Source organism: Phasianus colchicus, chromosome 2 (genome assembly GCF_987193195.1).
Source record: "Phasianus colchicus chromosome 2, bPhaCol1.hap1.1, whole genome shotgun sequence".
Lineage (NCBI taxonomy): Eukaryota > Metazoa > Chordata > Aves > Galliformes > Phasianidae > Phasianus > Phasianus colchicus.
In genome coordinates this window covers 47,469,237-47,494,980 of record NC_143437.1, presented here as the reverse complement: position 1 = coordinate 47,494,980, position 25,744 = coordinate 47,469,237, and the positions used below count along the sequence as shown (strand labels likewise).

The following is a 25,744-nucleotide window of genomic DNA, read 5'->3' as shown; positions in this document are numbered from 1 at the left end:
GTATTTTGGATCTTGTCCTTGAAGCTCCAGAGTTGAGTTTATTGAAACTCTGAGGCACAGCTTTATTTCAGACTGTGAGGATATTATCCTGGAAAAAAAAGAAGCAACTCCCCTGCTCCAATTTTCCTAATAAATAAAATAATTGTATAATATAATTATTATATTTATTTTATTTATTTTATTTTAAACCTATCTAGAATTTTATCAGCTCAACTGATATGTCTACGTAGCAATTTGAACTAATTATGGTAAGTTAGAAAAAAAGTGAAAGAACAGGAAAAAAAATTGTTATTTAAGAATGCAAAATATTTCAGAAACAAAGAATAAGACTCCAGCATGACATGCACAGAGTAACAAAAAAACCCAGTTATTTACTGGTGCTGGTGGTAACTTTTTAAATACAAACAGGTAGACTAGTAGTGAGCTAATATTAAAGACTCTGAAAGCAATATAATGAACCAAAAAGCTGTGTAGTTATCAGACTATGCTTGCTGAGCAGTGTCTGAAATCACAGAGACCTTCAGCATACCTCTTTTAAAGCACTTTAGATTTGCCCTCCCCCCCATCCTAAATGCTGCTGACTTCTGCTGGCATTGTGTTTACTCAGCTCTTCACATCTTCACACAAGCAAAACTGAAAACCTGCTTAAGAATTCAATTGAAGTATCAGATAAAATGAAATATACTGACCTACAGAGCCTTCCTCCGAACTTGATTTATGAATGGAGAGCCTAGAACACAAAAGAGAAATGGACTTATTGATGCAGACCTCTCACATTTCATGGGAGCTGTCTGATTACAGTAAATAATAGTTTCCAAACAATACATCATGGGCTATTTTCTCTTCCCCTTTCTTCCAAATGCAGCAAGTTGGAGACAAAAACTAAACTCACTGGTCTGACCACAGCAACCGAGTTCCCCTTTGAAAGCTCAGAAACAAACCTTTCACGATCAAAAGCTAGTTAGAGAAATTTGTTTTAACAGAATATAGGCTTTACAAACAGTTTTAACAGAATATAGGCTTTACAAACAACCTGGTAAAATAGTGCATCAGCCTTTTGTTCTCACCAGTTTTCCATATTGGATTCCAACTCAGTACCAATGGTTCACTGCGGATTCTCTGATGAGACATCACTCCCTCTTCAGGCTTTTGTGTTTGTTTTTTTGTTTTGTCTATGTAAATGGAGCTAATAGAAATTACCAAATCTCATGAAATTCTTTGAAGCCTTCTTATGGGGATCTCTATCCAAGCTGAGCCCAGCCAGTAAAATGACTCTTGCCAGCTTCAATGACTTTGCTTGAGGTTCCAACTGCAAAGCATTATGGCAGTGTTTTTGCCAAGAGCTCTGAACCCCTGAGACAAGACAATGCCCTGTTGTGCTATGCATGTATTGTGGCATGAAAAATAAAAACACATACATCCCAGCATACCAAGAACACCTCAAGCCAAATCACTCCATAAGTGAGGCCATGTAATACATACATGTCATATGCTAGTTGCTGTCCATTGTTTGACAGGTTCCTTGCATTCTCCTAGACTCCCAGAAGAGGGCAACGAAGAGTTTTTGATAAACTGAATAAATCTTTTGAAGGAAAATTTCAGTTTAAACCGGTTGAGAGCTTAAAAGATGTAGGCAATTACTGGCCAACGTTTTGTAAGCATGAAAAACACACTCATCAATTTGAAAAGACATCATTAGAGGGGAAATGAGACAGTATGAAGTTTAAGTTTGATTTAGAAATTCATCTGGGCAAAGAGGGTTTGGCACAGCAAAGCTCTGAAATCTAACCTCTTTCAGCCTTGGACTAATTACAAGTTTAATCCAGCACAAACTGCAAATCAGTTGAAACAGCCAAACTTCAGATTTGGAGTGTATCAGGTAGAAGGAGACATTTAGTGTCTTCCTTGATACTAAAGATTACCCTTGAAGGGGAAAAGTTAATGATACAGGTGTATACCATCCCATACTTTCTAGGAAAATATTCAGTGCCAAAATTAACAGACTTTCCACAGGGCCAAAATTACATTATGAAATTTAAAGGCAAAGTTCCTATTGATAAATTTCTAAATAAAGGAAAACCCGATTAAAAGTATACGGACTTTTTATAAGGGTACGACAAGGTAAAAAGAAAGTCAACTCCTGTTGGAAATGACAGAATTAATTCAACACACATTTTGTACCTGAGCACAGATTTCACCCATCAAGTAAACAGCTACATTATTTATCATAAATGAATTTGGTATCCACAAATTGCACCAAATCACCATCCCTGGAAAATGAAATTTCTTTGCTGTCAGAACTTTGTCTCCCTAGTGACATCAGCCTCAAAGTACAGAGGCAGTATCTTCTGCTCTTCAGCTTCTAAATCCATTTTATTTCTTTTCTTCTCTTCCACAGTTGCCAACAACAGTGCAAGTAAGCAGCAGGTGCAGTGGCAGTGTTTGTGATGTAAACAACTGGTCCCTGGAAATTAGTCCAATGCCACCAACTTGCTCCATGCAGGCTTCAAAAGAAGGGGGACAGCAACAGAAGCAAACTCGTGATGCTCCTGAGCTAGAGAGAGTGAGGTGATGAGCAGGATCCATAGCAAGCAGTCTACCTTCTCTTTTACAGCTGATTTAGGTTGTATACTGCATTTCAACAGAGGATGCAAATCCTAGTTATCATTTCATTCATTCCTTAAAGAGGAAATATTCCAGGTCTGAGCTGACCTTGAAAATGCTAACAGCTAGTCTTAAGGGATGGAAACGCCAACAAAATCTACTACATAGAGCCTGACAAAGCATTTGCTTTTTACTTCTATCAGACAACTCTGACGCTTAAGAATCTCAGTGAAATCAATCAAGTGCTTTACTTCCTAGATGTCCAGTGAAAAATTCCATAGTGCCTCTGAGTTGCTTTATGTTTGATTTGTCAATTACACTCCCTTACTCTGTTAAATCCGCAGCTCCTCTGTGAACGTGCGCCGAAAGTGATTTGTGTTCTTCCATTCATAGACTGATAACTTGGGCTGAAAGTTAATGATGCAGTGACACTTGGCAGAAGTTTCAGCACTGCATGCCTGAAAGGGAGCCAAATGCCATTACTCCACTGTGGAGGCCTTCATTTTTGTTGTGGTCTGATGTACAACTTCATTAGCAAGCTTTCACATGAAATGTACTCTGTCACAGCATATAACAGGAGAAATGTATGGGCAACATTCAGACAGAAAGGAAGACAAAGATCTATGACCAGAGGGAAGTACTTTTGTATCTGCCCAGAATCTCTGGAAATGAGCTTCAGAATGGGACAGAAATATAATCCATTAATCTCACAAATTCAAAACTATCTTTTAGGCCTTTATTTAGGGCCTCTTGTAGCCACACTGCTGAAACAAACAAAAAAAAAAAGCAGCACAATAGAGTATATAAAAATTGAACTGCTTTGGGGAATAACAAGATACTACTGCACTACTGTCTCAGAGAGATGATGGATTTCCATGGAGTTGAGTAAATTACCACAGAACACTCTCAAAATCTGGTAGCAAAAGCAGCAGTGGGATAACCCGGGCTCAGAAACCAGATGATTAGAAGGACTGGCTTAGCGGAAACGAATTTGAATTCAATGCCAAAATGTGTAAATATGTGAAAAAGACTGTCAGAAAAGCCAGTATTTCAAATGCTGGAGGTTTGCCAACTGCAAATGACAGAGTACCTGGAGATACCAGCTGAAGAAGATGACAGGAATAAAACCCTACACTTTAATCCTAAAAGGCAGAAGGATGGGAAATTCCAATGGCAATATGACTAACAAACATGTATAGGAATAGCCTGTATGACTGTAGTTACTGGTGTTCAGAAAAACATACAAATCAGTTAAAGAGAAAAGCTCTTAGAATAGTCAGGGAGCTGAACACTTTGTCTTACCAGAGAAGGCTAGAAAAATTTTGCCTGTTCAGTAAAATCGAAAGCTGCAAGATTAATTTATCGCCTATTAATAAAACAGGCACAAGAACAAGCATAAGCTGGAAAGAAATGAGGAGTTAGCTTTTCCTAACTTTTTGGACAAATTTCCAACAGTAGGTAGAGAATGGGAGGGAAGCTGTAAAAACTGACTGCTTTTAAGAGGTTCCTGAAAGATGCAAACCAGACCAGATGTCTCTGATCAGGATGAGCTGGACATGAGAACCGCCTCTGGAGGGCACTTCTAGTTCCTTTTTTTCCAGCCTGAGAGATCACTGCCTTTATCCAAACAACGGCAAAGCTGCTAGGCACACAAAATGGTCTTACATTTCATCTTTCCATTAAAGTGTTGCAGCTGAGATGACCTTGCTAAACTAAAGCAATCTCTCCCTCTAAAATCCTGGAGGTGTGCTCCAAACATTGGAGTACAAGGAAGAACTATGCAAAGATCTCTGTTGCAAGCCTATTGTGACTGTATCTGGTTATAAAGGAGGCGTTTAATTAGGCTGTGTTCAGCTACCAGGCTACACCTTTCTCTGAGAATTCTGGGCTGATTCTGACCCAGCCAGAGAAACCCTACAGCTTACCTCGCATGCAGAGTGGCTGATTACACAAGAGGCAGTCACACATGCCTCGAGATGTGATATGCTGGTACACCACAGAACGGGAAAAAGAAACCAATGACACCATGTGCTGCCTTTACAAATGCACCCGAGGAGTTCTGAAAGCTCATCATTCTCCAAGCAGAATAAACACTGGGACTGAGAATGACAGAACTGTGGATGGGTTTTTGTTTCACCACTAAGTATGTTCGATGCAGATGTGCTTTAACACGTGGCCACATCTCATTTTTGGCACATAAAATCCACAGGTGCACAGCACCATCTGACAATGAAACCATCACTGTTACCAATTTCAATAAACTGATACCAGCCCCCTTCTTTCTTCCCAATGACAATTTATAGACCATTGGAGAAAATGCTTTAGTTGAGATTTTTTAATCTATTAATATTCACGTTCATAGCAGTGAACAGACTGATGCAAAAGCCCGCACTGGCTCTGCCACAATGCCATTTGGTTATCTATATGGATTGGAAATGGCCCAGTCACATCATTACTATGAAAACCGGACAGGCCTGTAACTGCTCCTGACTGAATACAAGATAATTTATCTAACCAGAGCTGGCAGAGAGAAGAAAATGGGCCTTTAGTATTTTTATCGAATTTGCATGAACCTGAAGAGAAAGCAGGCCTATAAGGTACTGACCTTGCTGGCACCAGTGTGAGAAAGGGACAGAAAGCAAAGATGTGTGATTCAATTATCTTCTCATTAGGTTTCCATAGCAATGGCTCTTAAAGCAGTTCAAAACTTTCTCAGTGGAAACAGCGTGCACATTTCCCACCCCAGCCATAGCCGTACCATTGGGCTGGTCACGGACCCTCATCACGGAGGCCGGAGCAGGGCTGCATACTGCATGGATGTGTTTATTCCAATTTATTTAAAACCCACGGAATTGGGGCAGGCCACTGCCAGCTGAAAGCTCCTCCATAGTGAAGAGCAGGTGCAAGGTAGCAAATGCGGTGCACCTCCCCAGCCTGCACACACTGCTCTCTGCTTGCCTGCTGGCTGGCTGTGACAAGGTTGACTATCTTTCTTTCAAGCACCACACTACCGGGATTGAAACCCCACAGTGGCTCAGAGGCACATTGGTTCTCCTCTTCACGTGTCCCAGACAGTGCTTGGCTGGCCTCTGGCTCCCATTGTGAGGATTATTGTGGGAGTTTCCTGCCCTACTTCTCCAGAGGAGGCTGTTTAAAGGCGTCATGAATAATCTGGCTTTGACTAAATCAGGCCTCAAACAAGTGAAAACAGGGCCATACACATTCACTGCTTCTTTTTGATTCCTGCAAGCACAGGGCTTAAAGGAATACAACTTAAATGCAGACCTCTCGAGTATGGAGAGACTTTACTTTTTCCTCCTTTTCTCTTCCAATATATAATATTTAACCAATGAAAATGAACAAATCATTCTGTTAGCAATTAAGTGTGGCCACTGGCATCCTCACTTGGTGGTTTTGTTTGTCTTCTGCTTTGTTCTGCTCAGTTAATGCCCACCCCCTGCCTCACATCCTCTGGCAGAGCAGCACTCCTGTTTCTTAGCAGAGGAGCTCACAAATTTCTGCTGAAGCTAACTCGGGCACCCTGACAAGTTGCCAGAATCAAATATGACAGAATTTAAGCCACTCCATCAGTGGCGGCTGGAGTGATGATTTAATAACCCCTTACATTCAGAGCGTGACCTGTAGTTTAGAGGCTAAAGGGGAAGAGGATTAGGAAATCTAGCATTAAAAGCTACTGGCAAAGGCCAGCAGATTAGGGCATTGAAGAGGGCACAATTTAGGCTTGCATGAACTCTTCTGTTACAAAATGAAAGCAATTTTTATTGACAACTGTTTTCATTGGAAGCCACTGCCAAAAACATGGTGACACTGAACTGCAGGCATTCTCCCAGCCCGAGGCTGATGTGAAGTTCAAGTGTACAGAGCATAACACTGACTGATTTTACTATGGCAAATCCATTGCAGAAAATCCTTAAGAGCAGATCCAGTCCATAGTTTCTCCTACAGAGCTGAGAGAATGAAGGCAACCACTTCTGTTGTGGCTTCACTGGCTGCCTGCTAACAACCTCAGGGAAAGCCCCAACTCCTGAGCAGCCTGCAACTCCTCCTCTGACATCCACAACAAGCAAACAGGGAGCTGGCTAAGATGCATGAACTCAATGTGCAAAGAACATGGTTTAAGATGCTTGTCCTGCACACACGGAAGACAAGATAAAGATACTCACACTGGTAAGCAGCTGAAGCTGGGAGCTGAGAACAGTTGCCAGAGATGCAGCAGCTCTCCAGTGCTGGAATGCTAAGCGCTTGAGCAATGCCAACCATGCAGCCTGTGCCATATGCACAAACTGCTCCCCAGCATCTTCCATGTGGTGATTCTTGAAATTTGTGATCATTTCCCTGCTCCCACAGAGTCTGCAATTTTGGTCTTGAAGATCGTTGGGTACAGAACATCTAAACTGTACTGAGCTGGGTGAATCAGGGCACTTAACACAAAGTATGACCATTTACTTGGTCAGTAGCATGCTTGACTGCTATAATTCAAGAAAAGAACAAGCGATTCATGCAAAAGGTGGCAATTCCTAACGCCCACTGGCATCCAAAGGTGGCAGGAATGCCTGTGAAATGCCAGATACAGCCACAGTTGTTACCCCCCATGCACTGTTTTCTGTCTTTCCTTTCTCTAGCAGCTGCAAATTAAAAAAAAAAAAAAGAATCAGTATACAGGAGTGACTGTACCTCATCCTATCTGTATGCAGTACTCTTGGGTTTCACACTTACTTCCCTCTTTTCTGTCAGTTCTCTAATACACCACAATTGAAACTTGTCTAAGGGCCACTGGAGTAAGCACTGAGAGCAAATAGATCTATTTCCCAAGAGGGAAAATACACAACTTCCCCCCTGCAACATCCCCAGTTCTTCTGAAAACAGGATGAGAGTCAGGATGCAGAAGCTTAAGTTCAAGGGACTGAGTTTAACCTGGATTTCCTGGCAAACATGCAGAGCTCATCAGTCTGTCATGTAGGCTCAAATGCTTAAAAACGGGAACGGGCTAAAAGTTGGATTACATTGTTTTAAATGCTCTGTTTACAATTATGAGAAAACCCTGCTCGGTCTCCTGCCTGAGTAAACATCCTTGGGGTGTTGCCATCACTTTGAAATAATAGGGATTGTATATACAATATACTCCCAAATCAACATGCTGTTGGGACAAAGAAAGGATAGTAACTACTAAGAGCACATTTACTGCCTATTTGTTATAGCTATTATTCTTCTAGCAAATCAGAAATCAGTGTGTCTACACAGAAATGCTTGCAATTCTGGGGAGACTTGTTTAAAATGAAAAACATCATGGTTAGAAGTACTGCTACCACTTTGTTGGAGGCTGACTGAGAATCTGCTAAGTTACACTAGCGCAACTGAAAGTATCCCTGAAGTTTGAGAACTTTGGAAAGGGCAGAAAGAAATGAAAGTAATTATTAGCTAGAAACACATCCTTCCCCGCTTTGCTGAGTATTATAGGACTAGGAAGCCTGCCCATTTCAATGTAACTCTAGTATGGCCAAAAAATGTACAGCAATGGCAGGCTGAAGCTTGAACTAACACAACTTTCTATTCTGTTTTTAATGATAGCTTTCCAGGCTACATCAGTACGTTTGGTGTTATTCTCCACACATCTTCACATAAATCTCATAGGCCTTTGCTACAGTGAAGCTTTTTCTCTCCTTGTCAGAATCAATCAAATGAAAAGCATCTTTGCTAGGGCATTTATAATGCATAGAGGAGGTTCACATGTGAACTTTTTTTTTTTTTTTTTTTTTAGCTTTATCTAATTAAAAGGAAAGTGCTGCCAGTGACAGAGGAAGGTGGCATCGCCCCAAGTAACTTCTGGAGGGACAACCACTTGAAATGACAAGCAGCTCTGACTCCAGGCTATTTAATTCCTTTTTTGCCTCCCTCCAGGCACAATGGCTGTTCTTCTATGTTACAGCAGATCACCCACTAGACAGATACTTGTTTGGCAACTTGATGGACTAAGGGAACCAAACTTTTCACACTGGCTTTGAACAAATATTAATAATAACAACCTGGGTGGCACACTTCCTAAGATTCAAGGTAAGACTGAGCATACACTACTTGTCCACATAAACGGGATTTTTTCCTACCGTAGGGCATCAAGGCTAATCTGTTTTCACTGTAGTGTACAGTAGAGACTGTCAGATCTTTTTTCCCAATCAGGTATCACAAAAAAGGAAACCAAACCAAAGGTTAAAGCAAACATAGCTGATTCCAGACTCCCTCAAAGCCTCTTTCTGTCTGGAATGTCTCAACTCTGTAAAATTAAACAACCATCCAGGTGTGTTATTTTTAAACGTTATATTCTAGAAGAGTTAAGCTGCAGGGCGTGCAAACAGAAGCTTCGGGTGAGGGAGTTACCAATAAGCCCTGCAATTTACTGGGCCACTTGCTCTTTCCCATTCCAACTCGGTTTTTTTTTCTTTTTCTTCACTTTCTGAAGCAACCTGCTCAGGATACCACACAAACAACTCCCCTCAGCTCATCCTATGAAAAAGTTTGTATTTTTAATATGAGAATATGTAAGTTTCTGTTGGCCAAGCTTTTACTTGGGCTTCATAATAGTATTCATAACAATAGATTTTCCAGCATTTAAAAAAAAAAAAAAAAAGGACAAATCTTTCAAATTCGCACCCCCTAAGCTGTTTCAGAATTTCAAAAATCAATGTACATCTGCACTGAGTTTCATGTTTGGAAAATTAGACTCTTCAAACAAAGAAGCTTCCAAGAAGCTTTGTAAATAGTTCACTCCAGATCTGTCACACAGCAGAGGTGACCACAGAAGTACATGTCCCAAAAGGGACATGTTTTCCTGTCTCTTGCAGCATGCCCACGCAGCAAAATTTAGTCAAAAGCCACAAATTAAACAATAAACATGAAAAAGCCTCTAGAGCTGACACATACTCCCCCAAAAAGCTTCCAACTCAGCATTTTAGTACTACCTGATGGACTTGAAATATTTGTTTTTCTGCAGATCAATTTTATAACCTCTCCCTCCAATTAAGAGGGTTGAATTGACTCTGAGGTAGAGAAATGAAACCAGCATTAATAGGGCTGGTTGTCATAGGCCTGTACCTGATTATTTTCTATGGCATCAAGTAGACACTCATTATTTTAAACAAGCCACATACTGATGGCTTGTTTCCTACTGTGAAAATTTCTGACACAATCTTCCTTGTGCCAATTTCGTAAATTCAACTGAGTTAACTATGTATGCCCCTCAGTTTACAGAAGAAATCCTCAAAAAGGACGCTTGCAATCTTGAATGGTCTACAGAAATTATAGGTCTCTTCCATCTGGTATAAGATAACATAGTTAATTTCTCTTCAATGAAATAAATGAGCACTCTCAGAATACTATCAGCTCAAAAGACGTTTCTACAGATACTCTCTCCTCACTCAGTTATTTGCAATATAATATCTGCAAAGAGACACAGTCCAGGAACCTGGCTAGAACCTGTAAGAGGACTTTATTCCCAGCTGGATGCTGTCCTCCTGTGAGATCTCTATCTTATCACTTACTTGAGGTAGGAGAATGATATTTGCTCATGGGGAAAGAGCTTTGAGAAAAGTATTATGATTATAACCTTAAAAGCTTACTTCCCAGAGTACAGTGCTTATCCACCTGGCACTTTTAGTTTCATTACAGTGCTAGACACAGAAGCATCCTTGAAAGGAACTTATCCATGTTTCAATATCTGAAGCACCACTTTTAAACCTTAAGCCTTCTAGACTTTCTCTGTTAACAACAAATAAAATGGAGGCAATGATGGCACCAATGCAAAATTCACCTTTATCCATCTTAAGCTGTTTTGAAAAGGAGTATCTACCTCAAGCAAATCATCACTCTCTGAGTGATGAAGAGAGACAAGGCAGCTCTAAAAGATTATGAATAACTTTACAAGATCTTTAGCATGAATCAGCTTTTAGACACTTGTGCAAGAAGCCTGTAAGCAGTATACTAGACACCTAACTTCCATGTGGTGAGCACTCAGTGAGTCAAGTCCTATGGCCCACATCTACTGCAGTTCCTTCTGAGACTGAGGCTGGCTCTGCTGAACTGGCAAACAGTAAGGGCAGCAATTTTTTAAATCTTTCCTGCTTTGGTCCAATTGAACCCTGGCTCTGCTAGAAGTTACTCAAATGCAGGGCTATAAATTTACTAAAGCACCTTACATTCAGACCTGTACTCTATGCAGTGTCTCTGAACTAATCCAGCTGGCACAACCCTACAACATGAAGGCAATGGGAAATACAGTATCAGTTGTCTTCCTGCACTGCTGCACGTTACCCTTAGCAGTAGGGATCCAGGATCTTGGGATCAAAGGAAGGAGGCACCGAAAACAAGCGCACACATTGCAGCAGGAGGTGACAGTAAACAGAAACCCTCTCAGTCCACACAGAGAGCTTTTTATTAAGGACTTCTAAAATTAAAGTTCCTTTTAACTTCATTTTTAAATACTTTATTCTCTTGGCACCTTCTTCAAAAGCACAGCTACAAACCCAGGAGTGCACAGGAAAAGGAAAGTGGTTTAAACTTGTAGCTCTCCATTTCCCTGGCCGATCTTTCCTTGGCTGTGCTCAGGTCTAGTCCCATAAAGTTATTTTTAAGCAACTTTAATTTGCAGAGAACGTGTAATCAGTAATGTTCCTTAAAAATGACTACCAGTCTTAATGGTGTATCACATCCTGAATGCACACATAAGGGAGAAAAGATAACCTTCCTTTGAATGAAAAAGAAACAAACAAACAACAAAATGCCAAGAGAGAAAGAGAGAAAAAACAGGTTCCAAACTGGGTTTCATTAATAGAGGCTGCATCTTAAACCCTGAAGTACCAATGAAATTTAAAATGAATTTACTCCAAGGAAAAAGAAAACACCAAATTCCCCCTCCCTCCTTTCTGACCTCCTGTGCCTTCACTTACTTTCTTTCAGTGTCAGGTGTTGATGCGGTGCTGCTGATACCAAGTGACTCCTGCAAGAGAAGACACACAACAGTGAGAGCAGACACGAGAGCAGCCTTAGCCCAATTTATGTAGAAAATTAAATTAAAGAACAAACAAACAAAAACAGATGACCAAAATCAAAGTGCTTACTTCTATCTGGGATCGCAGTTGTAGAGATGTGGGACTGGCTTCAGGTTTCTCCTAAAACAGAACAGATGCTGGGTTAATGAAATTACAAAGAAGAGTTTGGAAAGGGTGAATAGAAGAAACAGGGTAAGAGAGTCTTGGACTACCTCAAAACCTGCTGAATGGGAAACACCAGCCTCTCCAGGAGGAATTGCTTTCTAGATACATTCTTAAATACTCCAATAAAGGAGAATTACACCACTGGATGTTACAGAGCAACAAAGGATTGTCATAGAGAGGAGATTCAAAACAAAATAAAAAGAGGAATGAGTTCTTTTCACTAAATGATCAATGCTTAAGACATACTCACAGAAAGATCTGCAACTCTCTTCAGTATTTCAGTATTCTTTCCCTTATATGTTTATTTGTCATTTACTGTTAAGCCGCTTCAAGTCTCTATGTCCCATACAGGGTTCCAGATAGGTTAAAGTCCCAGGCAAATATGGGGGACAGAGCAAAAGCTAAGGATCCATTTCTGTTAACAGACTGCATGAGCCTCAACATACCTGGCTAAAGCAGACTGATTCTACTCATCATGCACTGCTCCACAGCCTTCTTACGCTGGTAGTTGCAACACAAGTTTTACCACAAACATAGTTTACAAATGCTTTGCTATAACAAAAATATTGTTGTTTTGAAACCTTAAAGTACCATTCATAAAAAATAATTCAGACTAAAAACAGTATTTTTTGCTCAGTATTTTCTATTAGAAGTTGCATGGAAAGTGCCAACTCAGTTCACTGTTAAATACAGATAACTATTTTCCACAGCACAGTGCTAAGGGCGTTGCTCAGGGACAGTTCATAGGAGCCAAGAACAATACCTATGACTTTTGGGTCCCAGTTATCATACTAATGACGTGCCTAGAAAAACATGCACAAGCTTTAGTTTCTCAAATGAGTAAAATAAAAAATGAGTTTCAGAAAGTAGGCAGTTGAGGTTTTGGGTTATGCATCACGGAACACCCTTTGGGAGAGGGATATTAGCAACAAAAATCTTCCTCATGCAGGTATCTGTATTTCCACTACTGCTGTGGATTAAATAATGTAAAAGATGCAAAAATGACGTTACGTCATCGCACAGCTTAATAGTTAAATCCAAGCAGAATTTCTACAAATTTACTTTAATGAATAATATGCAGGAAAAAAAAAAATCAGTACTGAAAGAGCATTCTCCTCTAATGGGCTACAACTACTGAGAGGACTCTGGTACGTTCCAGCAAGGCCTGTTTTTCTCACAGAAATGCACCAAGAGGATGGAATTCAAACTCCCTTCCTCCAAATATCTGGGATAGAACCATCTACCCCAGGCCCAGTCACCTAAATTCCCATCATAATCAATGGCTAGGCAGCAGCTCCTACAGAACAACTCGCCTGACAGGTTTCAGATACCTCAAGTTAGATGAGACAAGCCCCACTCCTGGTATATAATTTAAGATTAAAAGGACCACCTCATTAACCATGATCTATCTGAAATCAGTGGGAAAATTCCAATTAGAATGAAAGAACCAATTAAAAGTTATTTGTCAGTATCGAGAGCTGCAATTCACAACTTGATCTGCATGTGAAACAATGGGAGAGCCTGCTTATGACCATTTCTCCTCAGCAGCTCACGAAATTACTGCAAAGGTGGTACTGTAACCAAAGGGCCAACATAGCTGAGCAAGCAACAATAGTATACTCAAAGAAAAAAGATATGGATTTATTTCTCAATTCTGGAGGTCTTTTTTGTTCATGCATTCCTCAGCCTACATGTAAATCTCTTATCTCTGTGAAATTCTACTTCCTATGCCCTTTGATTACAGAAAGGGTGACAAAATGTTCTTAAGATTTAATACAAAAAGGAAAGCTAGACACAATTTTCTGGAAATGCAGCCTTTTAACAGAGACAGGAAATTACCGCTGACTGCCATGAAGTGGCATTGGATTAGCACTCCCAGAAAGTTCCTAAGACCAGAGTTTGCAAAAGCACAAAGAGCCCACCCTGCCACCACACAGCTGCCAGTCACAGCAGGCAGAAGAACACAGAGCAGCCCATTGCCACATGCTTATTATGAAGCATTCAAGGCTGACACAAGGTCATTGCCCAACTTGGGGATTTTGCCTATGGTCTGGTTATCTGCTTTTGCTGATCTTATAGCACAGAAAGGGAACTTGAATGGAAGAAGTCCTTGAGTGGAAGACAGCATGAAAGGGAGATCACATCCGCTCACTGACAGACTTGGGGGCTCCTGTAATCGAGCAGAAGCTGGACTGAGACCAGGGAAATTCCACAGATGCTCACAGATCAAGGAAGTAAAATTAGCCATTTGGCACCAGGCATTCCCCTCTTTCTCCGTTAGCTCTGTCAAAATGGAATCCAAGCAAGTATTTCATCCAGGAAAGACTGCAGGCACACCACTGCAATCCTCCTCGCCCAGTCTCTCACCCTGGCCTCAAGGAGGGAGGGAACAGAAGCCCCAAGTTCCAAACATGTCTCACGAGCACCTCATTTGTCCACAGATTGGCACACAGCTGAGAAATTGAGCATTTTACAAGCTAGCACATCTTAAAGCTTCACGTAGCCACTCAGGAGAACCAGCTGTGTGTCCAGCATGCCTTTAGACTCCAACTTCTCAGCAGTAATGTTCCACTTTCTGATTTATCTGTTGCTTTAAAAAGCTGCCTGCTGCAAGTGCTTTTTAAAATATATCATAGTTTTTGTAAATTATCATTTACAAGACACTATCTAGGTTCCCAAGGCTTTATGGAAGTCTTTTGCTTGAGCAGTTACTTGTGAACTCATAGCCTGAGATTGCAATTAAATGGAAAATTACTACTTTCAGTCTAAAATGAAAACTATGCAGATGAATAGCCAGCTGCATCCCGCGTAACAAAATCCTAAGAAAAGCTGACTGTATTTGCTTTCTTTTTTCTCACTGTCAAGCCCGCCCTGTTTTAACAGAAGCAGTTTTATAGGATCAAGATGACTGTGGAGGACACAAGCAAGGACAATTCTCCTCTTTCTCCTCTAAAACTCTGCAACACTGGAATGCAGAACACTCAGTAGTCTTGTATTGCTGTGATTATTATACCTATTTGCCTTTCAAAGAGAACGATATTTTTGCTATTTAGACAAGAATCTAAAGGAAAATACTTAAGAAAATACTACTCGAATACTACTGAACTTTTGGCATAGATTTGTTTCACTGTCAGAAATTTTATCATCCTAGAGTAATTCTATTTATTTAGGTTAAAATCAGTTAAACCTCACATTAAAATCTGCAGGTTGTGTTGACTTGAATCCAGCAGGATCAGAGCCTTTTTTCTACCATGGACTAAGTCTGGAAGGCTGAAAAAATCCTCTACTGTTGGCATGCTGTCAAGCACGCCACATCTTCTCAAAAAAATATTTTCAAAGATTAGTCTCATGAAAGTACATCTTTCACCATTCTGAAGAGAATCTTAAAAATGAAACACAGGAGAATTTGGGGGCAGAGATGCAGACACTGTAGTAAACCCAGCAAGTATTACCAGTCTTCTTGTTAAGACAGAGCAGATGACGGGACTTCTCTGTCCTAGCCTCAGGTAACTGCCTTCTGTGCATCCATAAAGCTGGTCTGTAGCATACCACATATTCTTGCTGCCTGCACACCATGCAGTATTGGTGCAAGAACTCTACCTGACCTCAGGAAGTACCTGCAGACTCCCTGATTGAAATGTGATTAAAGCTGAGATCCAGCTGTTAGGGGAAGGGAAACAGAATGGGTTTCACAGTGCCCTGGTAACACCCTCATGGCTGCACTGGGGACACTGCCCAGAGTGGGCACTGAAGAGAAGGAAGTGGCAGGGCTGGTCAGGTGCACAAGAAGTGTGAGCACACAAAGTGATTTTATTTCTTTCCCAAAATCCCTCATGTTGAAAGAAAACATGACTTGTAAGCTTTATAAGCCTCAAGATTTGAGGCTTATGCTTCAGGCCTTAATTTGCTCACCTCAGGGTCCAAGGAATAAATCTCCTTCACATACAACTCTCCCATTCACTTTGTCACTATGAACCTTATTAAATCATTTGGATACATTTTCATTTCAAATAATGTTAATTTCTAAATAACATCATTTTTGTTTTGTATGTTACCCTCCTTGTAAAAATATTAAAAACAGTTTTGCTGCCTTTTATAAACCAACCCTGAGAAGTGCATAAGGGAAGAATGTATTAAAGTACAAAGCATGCAGGCAAGAAGCTGGAAACACATTTCCCAACTGGAACAAAAGATTCTGAAGTCATGAGGGCCTTTTCCTCCAGTGGTAACTCCAGCTCAGTTGTTCTGAGTGCAGTACAAGAGATAAGGAAAACCTTTGGCTATCCCAAGGTGCTATCATTCTGCTACTGAAACGCATGATATAGCAGAGAAAAGTGGCCAAAAGGAAACCTGAGTAAGTGAAGTAAGGCTCCTGCAGTCTACAAGAGGACATTCACATATTTTAATTACCTAAACATTAAACTTCATCTATGCTCAGTGCTACAACTTAGTTCAGGAAACTACATTTATTGAATGAATCCCTTGTAATTAGAAATTCATGAAACTCTTCACAGTTTCCAATGCAGGAGCTGCAGGCATCTGAATTATAAATTTAAACACTCCTGTGCAGATCCCAAGGTGGGATTAATCTCACTGTGCAGACAGCAACTGTGAAAATTGAATACCACGCAAGTGCTGGGAAAATTCAGGGGCATAACCAATGGGAAAGGAGATGACTAAAACACTCATAAATTTATAAACAGTTGTATGAATTCACTGTAGCAGCTGTAAATATGGCACCTACAGGGGAAAACTTCTGCAAGGAAATTCTGACAGCCTCTTCCCCCAAACACCTTTCCTGTTTGCTCTGAAGGTGCAGCGCATGCTCCAGTCTAGCTCCTGAAACGATTAAACAATGCCATATGTGAAAGACAGCCGGAGCACAGAGGCCTCCAAGTGTTTGTTTTGCTTGGAAAGCAGACGTTCTGCCTGGAGTCCTCCACCACACATCACATCTCAGCCCCTGCGTAAGTTCTGCAGGAGGTGAAAACTGTCTTCTTGTGCCGAGACTGCGCAGGTACACAGGTGCTTCATGGAAATTGCCTGCAAGTTGCTAGCTACGGGTCACAGAGCAGAACAGAGAAATAAAACCATCTATCCCCGTACCTACCGCCTCAGCAAGTATTGGAGGGAATTACCCAGCTCAGAGAGTTTCCTGTGGTTCAGATCAGTTAAAGACCCATTCTGAGCCTCAGACTGCTGCCTCCAGACCATACTTTCAGCAGAACTGTTTCAGTGGAGAGGGTAGGCTTTCTGCTCCATTACCCCTGTGTGTTAGGCCAGAGCTGACACATGCTAAATGATAAATCCTGCAGCAGCAGCAAAATGCTGGGTCGAGGAAATGAGCTACGTAGGAGGAATGGTTAAAAAATGGGAATTCAACCAAGTAAATACCTCTTTTACACATTAAATAATAGTCCAAAAGTCTCAGTGCCTCACAAGCAACACAGATGTCGTTCAGCTCTCAGCTTAACTAATGACTGTAGCTTCAGAACAAGCACGCTACTGCAGCACTCACATGCCTCCTTTTAGCATTAGGCATGGAAGAAAAACCATGCCTCTTGGCCTGATTTAAGCGTTGGACCTATCCAACATAACACATCATAGGGAGCAGTGTCTGATGTTCTCCCCTCTGCCAACCATAAAAGTAGAAGCACTGTTGGTTTTTTTTGTATTGTTTTGTTTTCCCCATCTCAAATACATTGTATTCAACACTAGGGTTGGAAAACACAGGCTGAAAAACAGTCTACAATGATTTTGAAAAACATAATTCATTAGTAATTACAAAGGAACCTTTGTAAAGCTCTACAGCAATGAAAAGCTATGCAGTCCTAATGTGAAAAGACACGTGCTACAAACAGGGTCTGAACCCAGAAAAATTACAGCAGACAAAAAACAACCACAAAAGCCTTCTAACAAAGAAAAGTCGATACAAGAACACAGCTTTCTCCAGTGCAAAGATCTGATATGTTCGAATCAATATTCTAAGCAAGATGATGCCAAAGCTATGGTAGCTGTCTCTGTGGTAAAAATGTATTAATGTAAAGCTGTATATACACAATTGGGCTGCTGCAGGTCTTGGACTGATGTATTTTACACCCATCACCCAAATGGTAAAACAGTAAAGTATACTTGTGCTGATGTAACTGCGTCTATACTAGAGCTGTAGCTTGGTATTTCTGAATAAAAATCCTAACGTCTGTCAGCATCAACAGTTAATGTTTATTGTTTGAGCACAGTCAAAAGATGGTTATTTGAGGGGAAATAATGATGGAAAATAAAGCAGAATATGGAAGGTTTCAGAAAGGACTTGATGTGGAGGGGAAGGGGAAAAAAAAGCCAATAACATCAAATATGTTTAAATGTGAAGAGAGAGAGGGATGAAGATGTGGCACAGGTGAGGGAGGTGCAAGACAAAGTGTAACTGGATATTGCAAAAGCCAGAGCAGCACACCACAACTATCCTTTGCTATCCAGCAACTGCAGTATCAGGAATTCAGAGTGGCTTTTAAGTAAAAGACTAATACTATCACAGGTAAGACGGCAAGAACCACAAGCAGCTCCACTTAAAGCTATGACAGAATATTCCAAACTTCTCAATATTGACAGCTCTGTTCAGTTTTTATTCACCTTTAAAATTCAGAATACTAATTCCTTCGTTAAGTTACGCTTTCCTCCTCTTTCTGTGAAAGATTTCTCAGAACTCACTCATTTTTCTCTTTCTTGTATACAATTCTGTCAAATGGTTAGTATTGAACTTATTCACCACTTTCCCAATTTCTCATCAGAATATATCTTCTTTTGTTCTTGAAAATGGGCAAGAAAAGCAACGTGGAGTCTGAGGCTAAGATCAACACCCCCAGGAACTATACACAGACATGCTACAAATCACCTCAAACTGACCTACCATGGAAACGCTGGCTAACAAATATCCACGCAAAGTTGCATTGGTATTAATTACATATTTGCGTACCTACAAGCCATGTCTATGCCTCCAGCAGCCAAAATTTCAGATAAGCTATAGTGCAAATGAATGGAAGCTTGGAAGCTGAATCAATCCCTACACAAAAATCACAGAGATTCTGGCAAAACTGTTTTACTCCGATACTGATAATTTTTTTTATACACATGCACTCTAATTATAACACTTTAATTAATTATACCAGCTAATACTAAAAAAGCACTCGCTATGTTATTTTCACTTTATGTTGTACCAGAATGTAAAGCATCAATGACTTATTCAGAAGATCTGTAGCAGAAAACCTAAAGTTGGCTTCTATTTACTAACACCTTAAAAACATTGGTGAAATTCAGGAGAAGGCAAATCAGAAGAAAGTACTACTCATTAAAAAATCCAAAAAGAAGGGCTTTTTTTTTGTAATGACACAGATGCATGGGGAACTAGCAGTCAAGTCCTTCATTTCAGGAAGAAAATAAATATGCTTTATTACTTTCATTGTGGGAAAGCTGTGATTTACTTTGGAAAGAAAGCATTTCATATTAAATATTTAATAAATAATTATTAATTATACATTCAATTATATTAAATACAATTTTTTATTCAAAAATTGTATTTTTTCTTATTTATGTCATGTTGATAACCTGCAATGCATTTTACGTCACAAACTTCCACCATTATTGCCATTGTCATTTGCAGGTTGGCTACTGCAGTGAGGTAGTTTTCTAACCCATTTTCCTGAGAAACTTCAGATTAGAGAGACCCAAAGCCCCAAACACATTTGAAGGTGATCCCTATCTTTTAATTCCTTCCATTAGAACCTAGAATTGCAGTGGGTGCCAGCCTTGTTTCTGCAAATGCCCGCTTTGGGGCATCAGCAAGCAAGGCAGCCCCACAGCCAGGCTGTTGCTATCAGGCTCTTTCATGCTCACAACCTACCCCTGGCTTCATGCTTCTGCAGGACAACCTGCACCTATACGCAATCTGCTGATTTTGAAAAGTTTGCATTTGTAGAGGCCTGTGTACATACTCCATTTCTTCTTTTTAAACAGGAAATCAAACCTTCCAGGACATGACTAAAATCTTTTATTTAATTAAAAAAAAAAAAAGAAAACAAATCTTTCTCACAGCCAGAACAGAATTTCTAATCAAAGATGCAGAAATCCTGAACTCAGGTCTTCATTAGTAGAAAGCACTGACTAGTCTGAAGGCTAGAACTGTATTCTCAGTAGTTTAAACTCAGAATGCCTTTTCTGCTGATTTGCAGTTTCAGTTTAATGTTTTTAACCCAGTTTATTTCCCTTTAGTGACTCCTGTGTTATTTCCTGAGAAGACTCCACTCAGAAATCCATAACAGCTATCTGTATGTTTCAGCATGCACAAGCACATGGGATTGGTGGGGTCTGACTTTGCTTTAACTGCTCAGACTTTGGGAACAGAAGGAATACGGTGAGAAAAGGTTTTGAAAAAAAATCTGTTATCAGACAAACCTGTGTCAGCAAAAAAATCCACTCTTTGCTGACATTTTTTGTTACAGTCAGATCTTTTCAAAGAAGCCATTTGTTTCAAGATCCTTTTTATAAAGGCACACTCAAAGCAGAAAAGAAACTGTTCACACTGGGAAATGCTTCAATATTTTTTCTTTCTTCTTTTAAAACCTGACATTTAAAAACAGAATCAACATTTAACTTGAAAACAAACTGGTTTTGTTTACTACATAGGTATGTGAAAGTGAGCACCTGGAAATTAAGGTGGATAGTTTATCCATTCCCTAGAGCTATGCACTGAACTGTTTGCTCTCAAACTGTAAAACACACTCCAAGAATGTGAGGGGGTGCTGGAAGAGATGCAGGGGTTGGCAGTTGGATGCTAACTTCAAAGTCTCCTAGAAAATGAAGGAGAAATTAATTTTTTGAACCAGAGAACCGAAAACAAATTAACCATATTAATGCAAAAAAGGATGAGCCCACAAAATTGCTAGTCTGCATTTATACATCCACCCTGCTATAAAAACTGCTTTTGATAAAGAGACTTCTAAATTAGTCACTCTTTCCTCAGCTTTGAAATTAAAGCGTCTATTTGATGGATGCTGTGGGCCAGACCTTTGCAGACTGAAGCCTTCATCAATGGCTATTACATGATGACTATCAAACTGAATTTCATATTAAATCCAATCCACTGTATCATAATTCTGGTCCCACACATTCACTCTGTTCTCATCAGAGTGAAAAATTATGACTGAAGCCCAGTAGATTGTTTGGCCCAATGTTGTATATTTAAACAATGTGCATAGCTCCTTGGCTCTCTGAAGACCACACGATCACCTCCTGTATCTCAGTGCTCACAGAAAAGGCTGCATTCTCTATGACACAAAGACAAAAGCCAGCTGGTGCTCAGTAAGCATGTCTGATAATATCAAGTAGTGGATGTCTACACTATAATGACAGAAATCTGTATCTACACAATTATTAATATAATTAATATATCGACTTGCTCTTTACATTTAAGGAAAGAATGTGGCTAAAAGCTCTTATACCACTGATTCTCATCATAGCAGTAAAGAGTTAAACTGAAGACTTCCAACAGACTATTAACCCTTGCCTCTCTGGGAGGCCCCAGTTCAGCTACTGGCTTCAGCCAGTTGTCCCAAAGCTCAGCTGTTCTGCTGATGGACACGCGTGACCCCCAAGACATCAGACATTGCTAGTGTGAGGTTTTGCCCAGCAGAGAGCAGAAAAGTGGTGAATGCAGGCTACAGCATTCAATGGCAGTCATCCCATCACAGACTGTCAGGACCTCTTCCAAACAAGAAGCCAACAAACAAACCCAGTGCTACAAGTGTTTGAAGAAACAGCAGTGATGACATTGTTAGGTGCTGCTCACATACAAAGTGTTTGGAGCTCATGCAGCTGTTCTTCAGTTATCACCAGCATTCAGACTTGAGGAATCTGCACACAGAGTTGCCACCGCTGCTTTAGGCAAACCATCCTCACCCACAACTACTCATCAGAGGGCTCCAGCAAAGCCTAGCTATTTCACTCCTGAAGCAGCACCTATGATGAGTGTCCCAAACTCCACTCCAGCTGCCTTCTTAGAAGTCTGCAGTCATACCTTACTTCAAGGATGCAGGAACTGGCAAAGCCGGAGCAAGCAAAGCTCAAGTGCAGCACAGGCTTGCACTGCAAGAACCACCTGCAGCTGCTGCACGGTCAGTGACCCACATACACTTTGTTCCAGCACAGCCTGTACAAGCTCTGTGCTCACAGTGCACCTTCTCCTTCACCCTACCCACTCAGTGCCATATTTTACTATTAAAGGAGCACTGCAGTCACAGCAAATTGAGTTATGGCATCAAAAGCACAGACATGCATTGTTTTTTACATTTTTGTATGTTTGGAAGGACAGTCATCAAGTGAAACAGATCCCTCAGCAACCAGCAAGTACTTCTGTTTGGAGGTCCTCTGCTAATTATGCTGAACAGTGCCTTGCTGCAGACAGAACAGCACAGGGGAGACCATGATCTGCGTGTCTGGATAGACTGGGTAAAAACAGCCAGCCCAGCAAACATGCCTCACCTGTACTGGCACAGAAGAGGTTCAGCCCTCAACAGGACTGTAAAGCTAGATAATTGGAAGGAGACCATTTACTACTGCAGATGCAAGAAATGCCTTTGTAACTCTGGAATCCATCTAGAGCACACATTCTCCATATTAAGCCCTGATTTAATGACAATATAAATGCTGTCTTTTTCTGTCTCTTCCTGCAGGAACTCAGGAGCTTCATGATGGCTCCCAGTCTGCATAACTAAGCCTTCACAATCTTCTCAACACTGAACAGACCAAACCTAGAAAATAAAAAACACAAAAGACAAATGGAATACTGCAGGCAATGAAATGACAAAGCACCACACTAGAAGCGACTAAGGAAATGCTGACAGCTGGAATGTGCAGCAAAAGTAAGGCAAAAGCAGACTGTACACTACAAAGCTCAAGGTAAGAGGAAGTGCTGAGCCAGACCTCATCAGGGAGACAGATAAAGCAGATGGAATAAAGGACCATTAGCAGAACAATTGAAAACAAACACCGATTGCATAAACCTCTCAAACAGAAAGGCAGTAGCAGATGAAATACAAAGCTCCTAAACGTTGAGTATATCAGCCAAGTCCAGGGACACATGCTCCCCTTAATGGCATTGCACTGTTGATAGGAGTGATACCAACTCAATTGCAACCGAAGAGAAATGGGATTCTAAAGCTTTACACTGTTGAAATCTACTGAAGTCAAATCACTGCAGCTAAAAATTTGCTACCAAGAATTTGCATGCTGCTTTGTCACTGCTGGCAAGTGCACTGAGCAGGCGCACTGCGAGCTGCCTGGTTGCACCAGCCAATGCATTTGCTGAGAGAACGAGCGTGCTGTGTCTTGACTCCCTACCTACAGGCAAACACAAATTATGCGTGCAAAACCCTGCAACAAATGACCAAACACCCTGCCATTGCAAATGCCTTTGTGTAAGACACTGTGACTCAGTTTCCTGGTAGGCCGTCTAACTAAGTCTATTTTACTGAGGTAAGGAAAATCTGAGCAAAGTCAAATTTAAGCTGTATAAACACCTGCAAGAATTTCTAAATGCCTGCGTTTTTATGCAGCCAAGACCTGCTTGTTTGGGCAGGTGTTACCAGTGCTATGGGAGTGTCCATGGCACAAATTCCTCTGCTCAACCACCTTCACAAGGGAAAGGTGCCCGAGTTTCTGCTTGAATCACAACAGCTACAGAATGGCTTGTCTGAAAAAGCTGCTGTTTTTCTGCTCAGACTCCCCTCAGTACCTGAGGTTTCTTCCAGGCTACGTTCCTGGTAGGGCTTACTAACAGCTGGAGGCACTCCTTTAAGGCAAATGCATTTCTTTAAGAGCTCATGTTGTTTCAGACCCAGTTCTGCCACAAACTATTCCTCAGTATTATTTTCTCTTATTTAAGGTTACGTGAATTCTGTGAATACGTGCCCACCAACAGATACAGAATGGGTCTTATATTACCCAATGTTTTGTTAAAAACAAGTCCTTAAGCATGCAGAAAACACTTTACAAGTGCAGTGTAACCACCACTTGACTCTCTGACGTAGTGGTTTTAGATAATGCCATCTCTTCTCATAATTCTAATCACAACAGTGACTCTAATTGCACAGGTTGGCAGCGCAGTTCTCTGCTGATCATTCTGACACTGATGCACTGTATTCATGCTGTAAATCAGACAAGTCTCCCTGTAATTTCTGAGAAGATTCCAGTTTGTATTCAGGTGTGTAAACAGTTTTTTCCATAAAATATCTGAGAATTGAACAGGCTTTTGTAGTACATACATAATAAATTCTCTGAGCTATAACAGAAAATGTACTTTAAGGCAGAAGATTTAGAGTATTCTTCATTTCCACATTCATTTAAATAAAAACAGGACATTAGCAAGTGCAGCTGAAACTACAAAATAATCTCCCGTATGCTACACTAAGCTTTCACAGTTACCAGCAGGTCCTGCTATGAAAATTAGGGCAGTATACTACAATATATAGAAGCAGGTACCACTCTAAGCATAACATGATTTTACGTACTTCCACTGGCTTTCAAAGCAACATCAGCATCAAATAATCTCCCTGACCTTCCAGTCATGCTATTCATTCACCTTAATCCCAGATACTTCAAATATATGTACTTGGAATATAATCTTTCAAAGAAGTTGAGTGGTCAGGACAAGGTATTCAACCATGTGCCTGTCAGCAGTACTCACATGCTTAAATTCTGTCATGTTTTTGCACACTTTGTGAATGGAGTCCCGATCCCACACATGGAGTACAAGCAGTGAGAATAAAAAGTTAGTAGATAACACAATTTCATATTTTTCAGAATAGAACTGCAGTGTTTGTAGAAACTGTAGCTTTCCATGTTTCACAGCACATTGAGATGCAGCTCCTACACAACTAACCAAGCCTGTATTGAACAGATCTTTTTAAATCTGGGAAGAAAAAAAAAAGATTAAATCATTCACTGTCCAAGCACGTCTAGAGCCTTGTTGTCAGTTCATGAGATCGCAGAAAGGAAGAAGTCAAGAGGGTGGAAGCTGTTCAGTGCTATGAACAAGTCAGGGCTGCAGCAAGGACAGAAAGCTTACCTGAAGCTAGTTTCATTAATCACCATTCCTCATAAATACATGCAAATTCTCACACACAGGAACACTTCTCACATATCTGAATTCTGTGAAGGCTCCTATGATCACAGAATTGCAAAGGTGGATGTAACAGAATTTTCCAGATGTGAAGGACACACACTTCTGAAAAGAAGCTTCAAATTCTGATGAAATCGAAATGCCAAAACTAAATTAATTCCCAAGTTGAAGCTATGATTCAAAATGCAAAACAAACAAAAACAAACTCAAAATCAATCTCAACTTTTTGCTTAACTTTTTTCTAAGTATTCAAAGTAAATGATGACACTGAACTAGATCCATCACTTCCACTTGTAATCATTGTTGATTTCATCTTTGTGCTTCCCCGTCCTTCACAAGTGTCTATTTCTAGCTTCTTGTAAAAGAATTGTTTGGCAAATATACGTACCGAAGGAGGCCTGTTTTCACATCATATAGTTTGCTGTAACTTCAAAATGTCAAAATTTAAGCACGAGTAAGCTGAGAGCACTCATTTGACGTGAACTTTATCTTTTCACTTTTTAAACAATAATTAATTGCCTCTCAACTATCAACTTGAATTACACACTATTAAGTACACAAACTATTAGCCTTTAACATTAACAGCTCTGCTGCTCACTCCTTCAATACCATTCAGATTTGACTGAGAAACTACTTTTACCAGCCCAATACTGCCCGTTTCAGAAAGCAGTAAATGGATTCTCACAACTTCTGCAGCTGCCCCCAACCTCACTGAGGTCTTGATGTGCCTGCAAAGATTGGAAAT

At 40.4% G+C, this 25,744-nt stretch overlaps 1 protein-coding gene across 6 annotated transcripts in view; it reads right to left on the bottom strand.

Annotated features, from left to right (window-relative positions):
• SASH1 (SAM and SH3 domain containing 1) overlaps positions 1-25,744 on the bottom strand; it is a 523,157-nt gene that overhangs the window by 52,856 nt on the left and 444,557 nt on the right. For all 6 annotated transcript variants that reach the window (XM_090135563.1, XM_090135565.1, XM_090135564.1 and 3 more), the window contains 3 exons: positions 11,733-11,783; positions 11,562-11,611; positions 690-730 (listed from right to left, as the gene is read on the bottom strand). In XM_090135563.1, the coding sequence (XP_089991689.1) occupies positions 690-730; positions 11,562-11,611; positions 11,733-11,783 (142 nt within the window). The remainder of the gene's footprint in view (positions 1-689; positions 731-11,561; positions 11,612-11,732; positions 11,784-25,744) is intronic.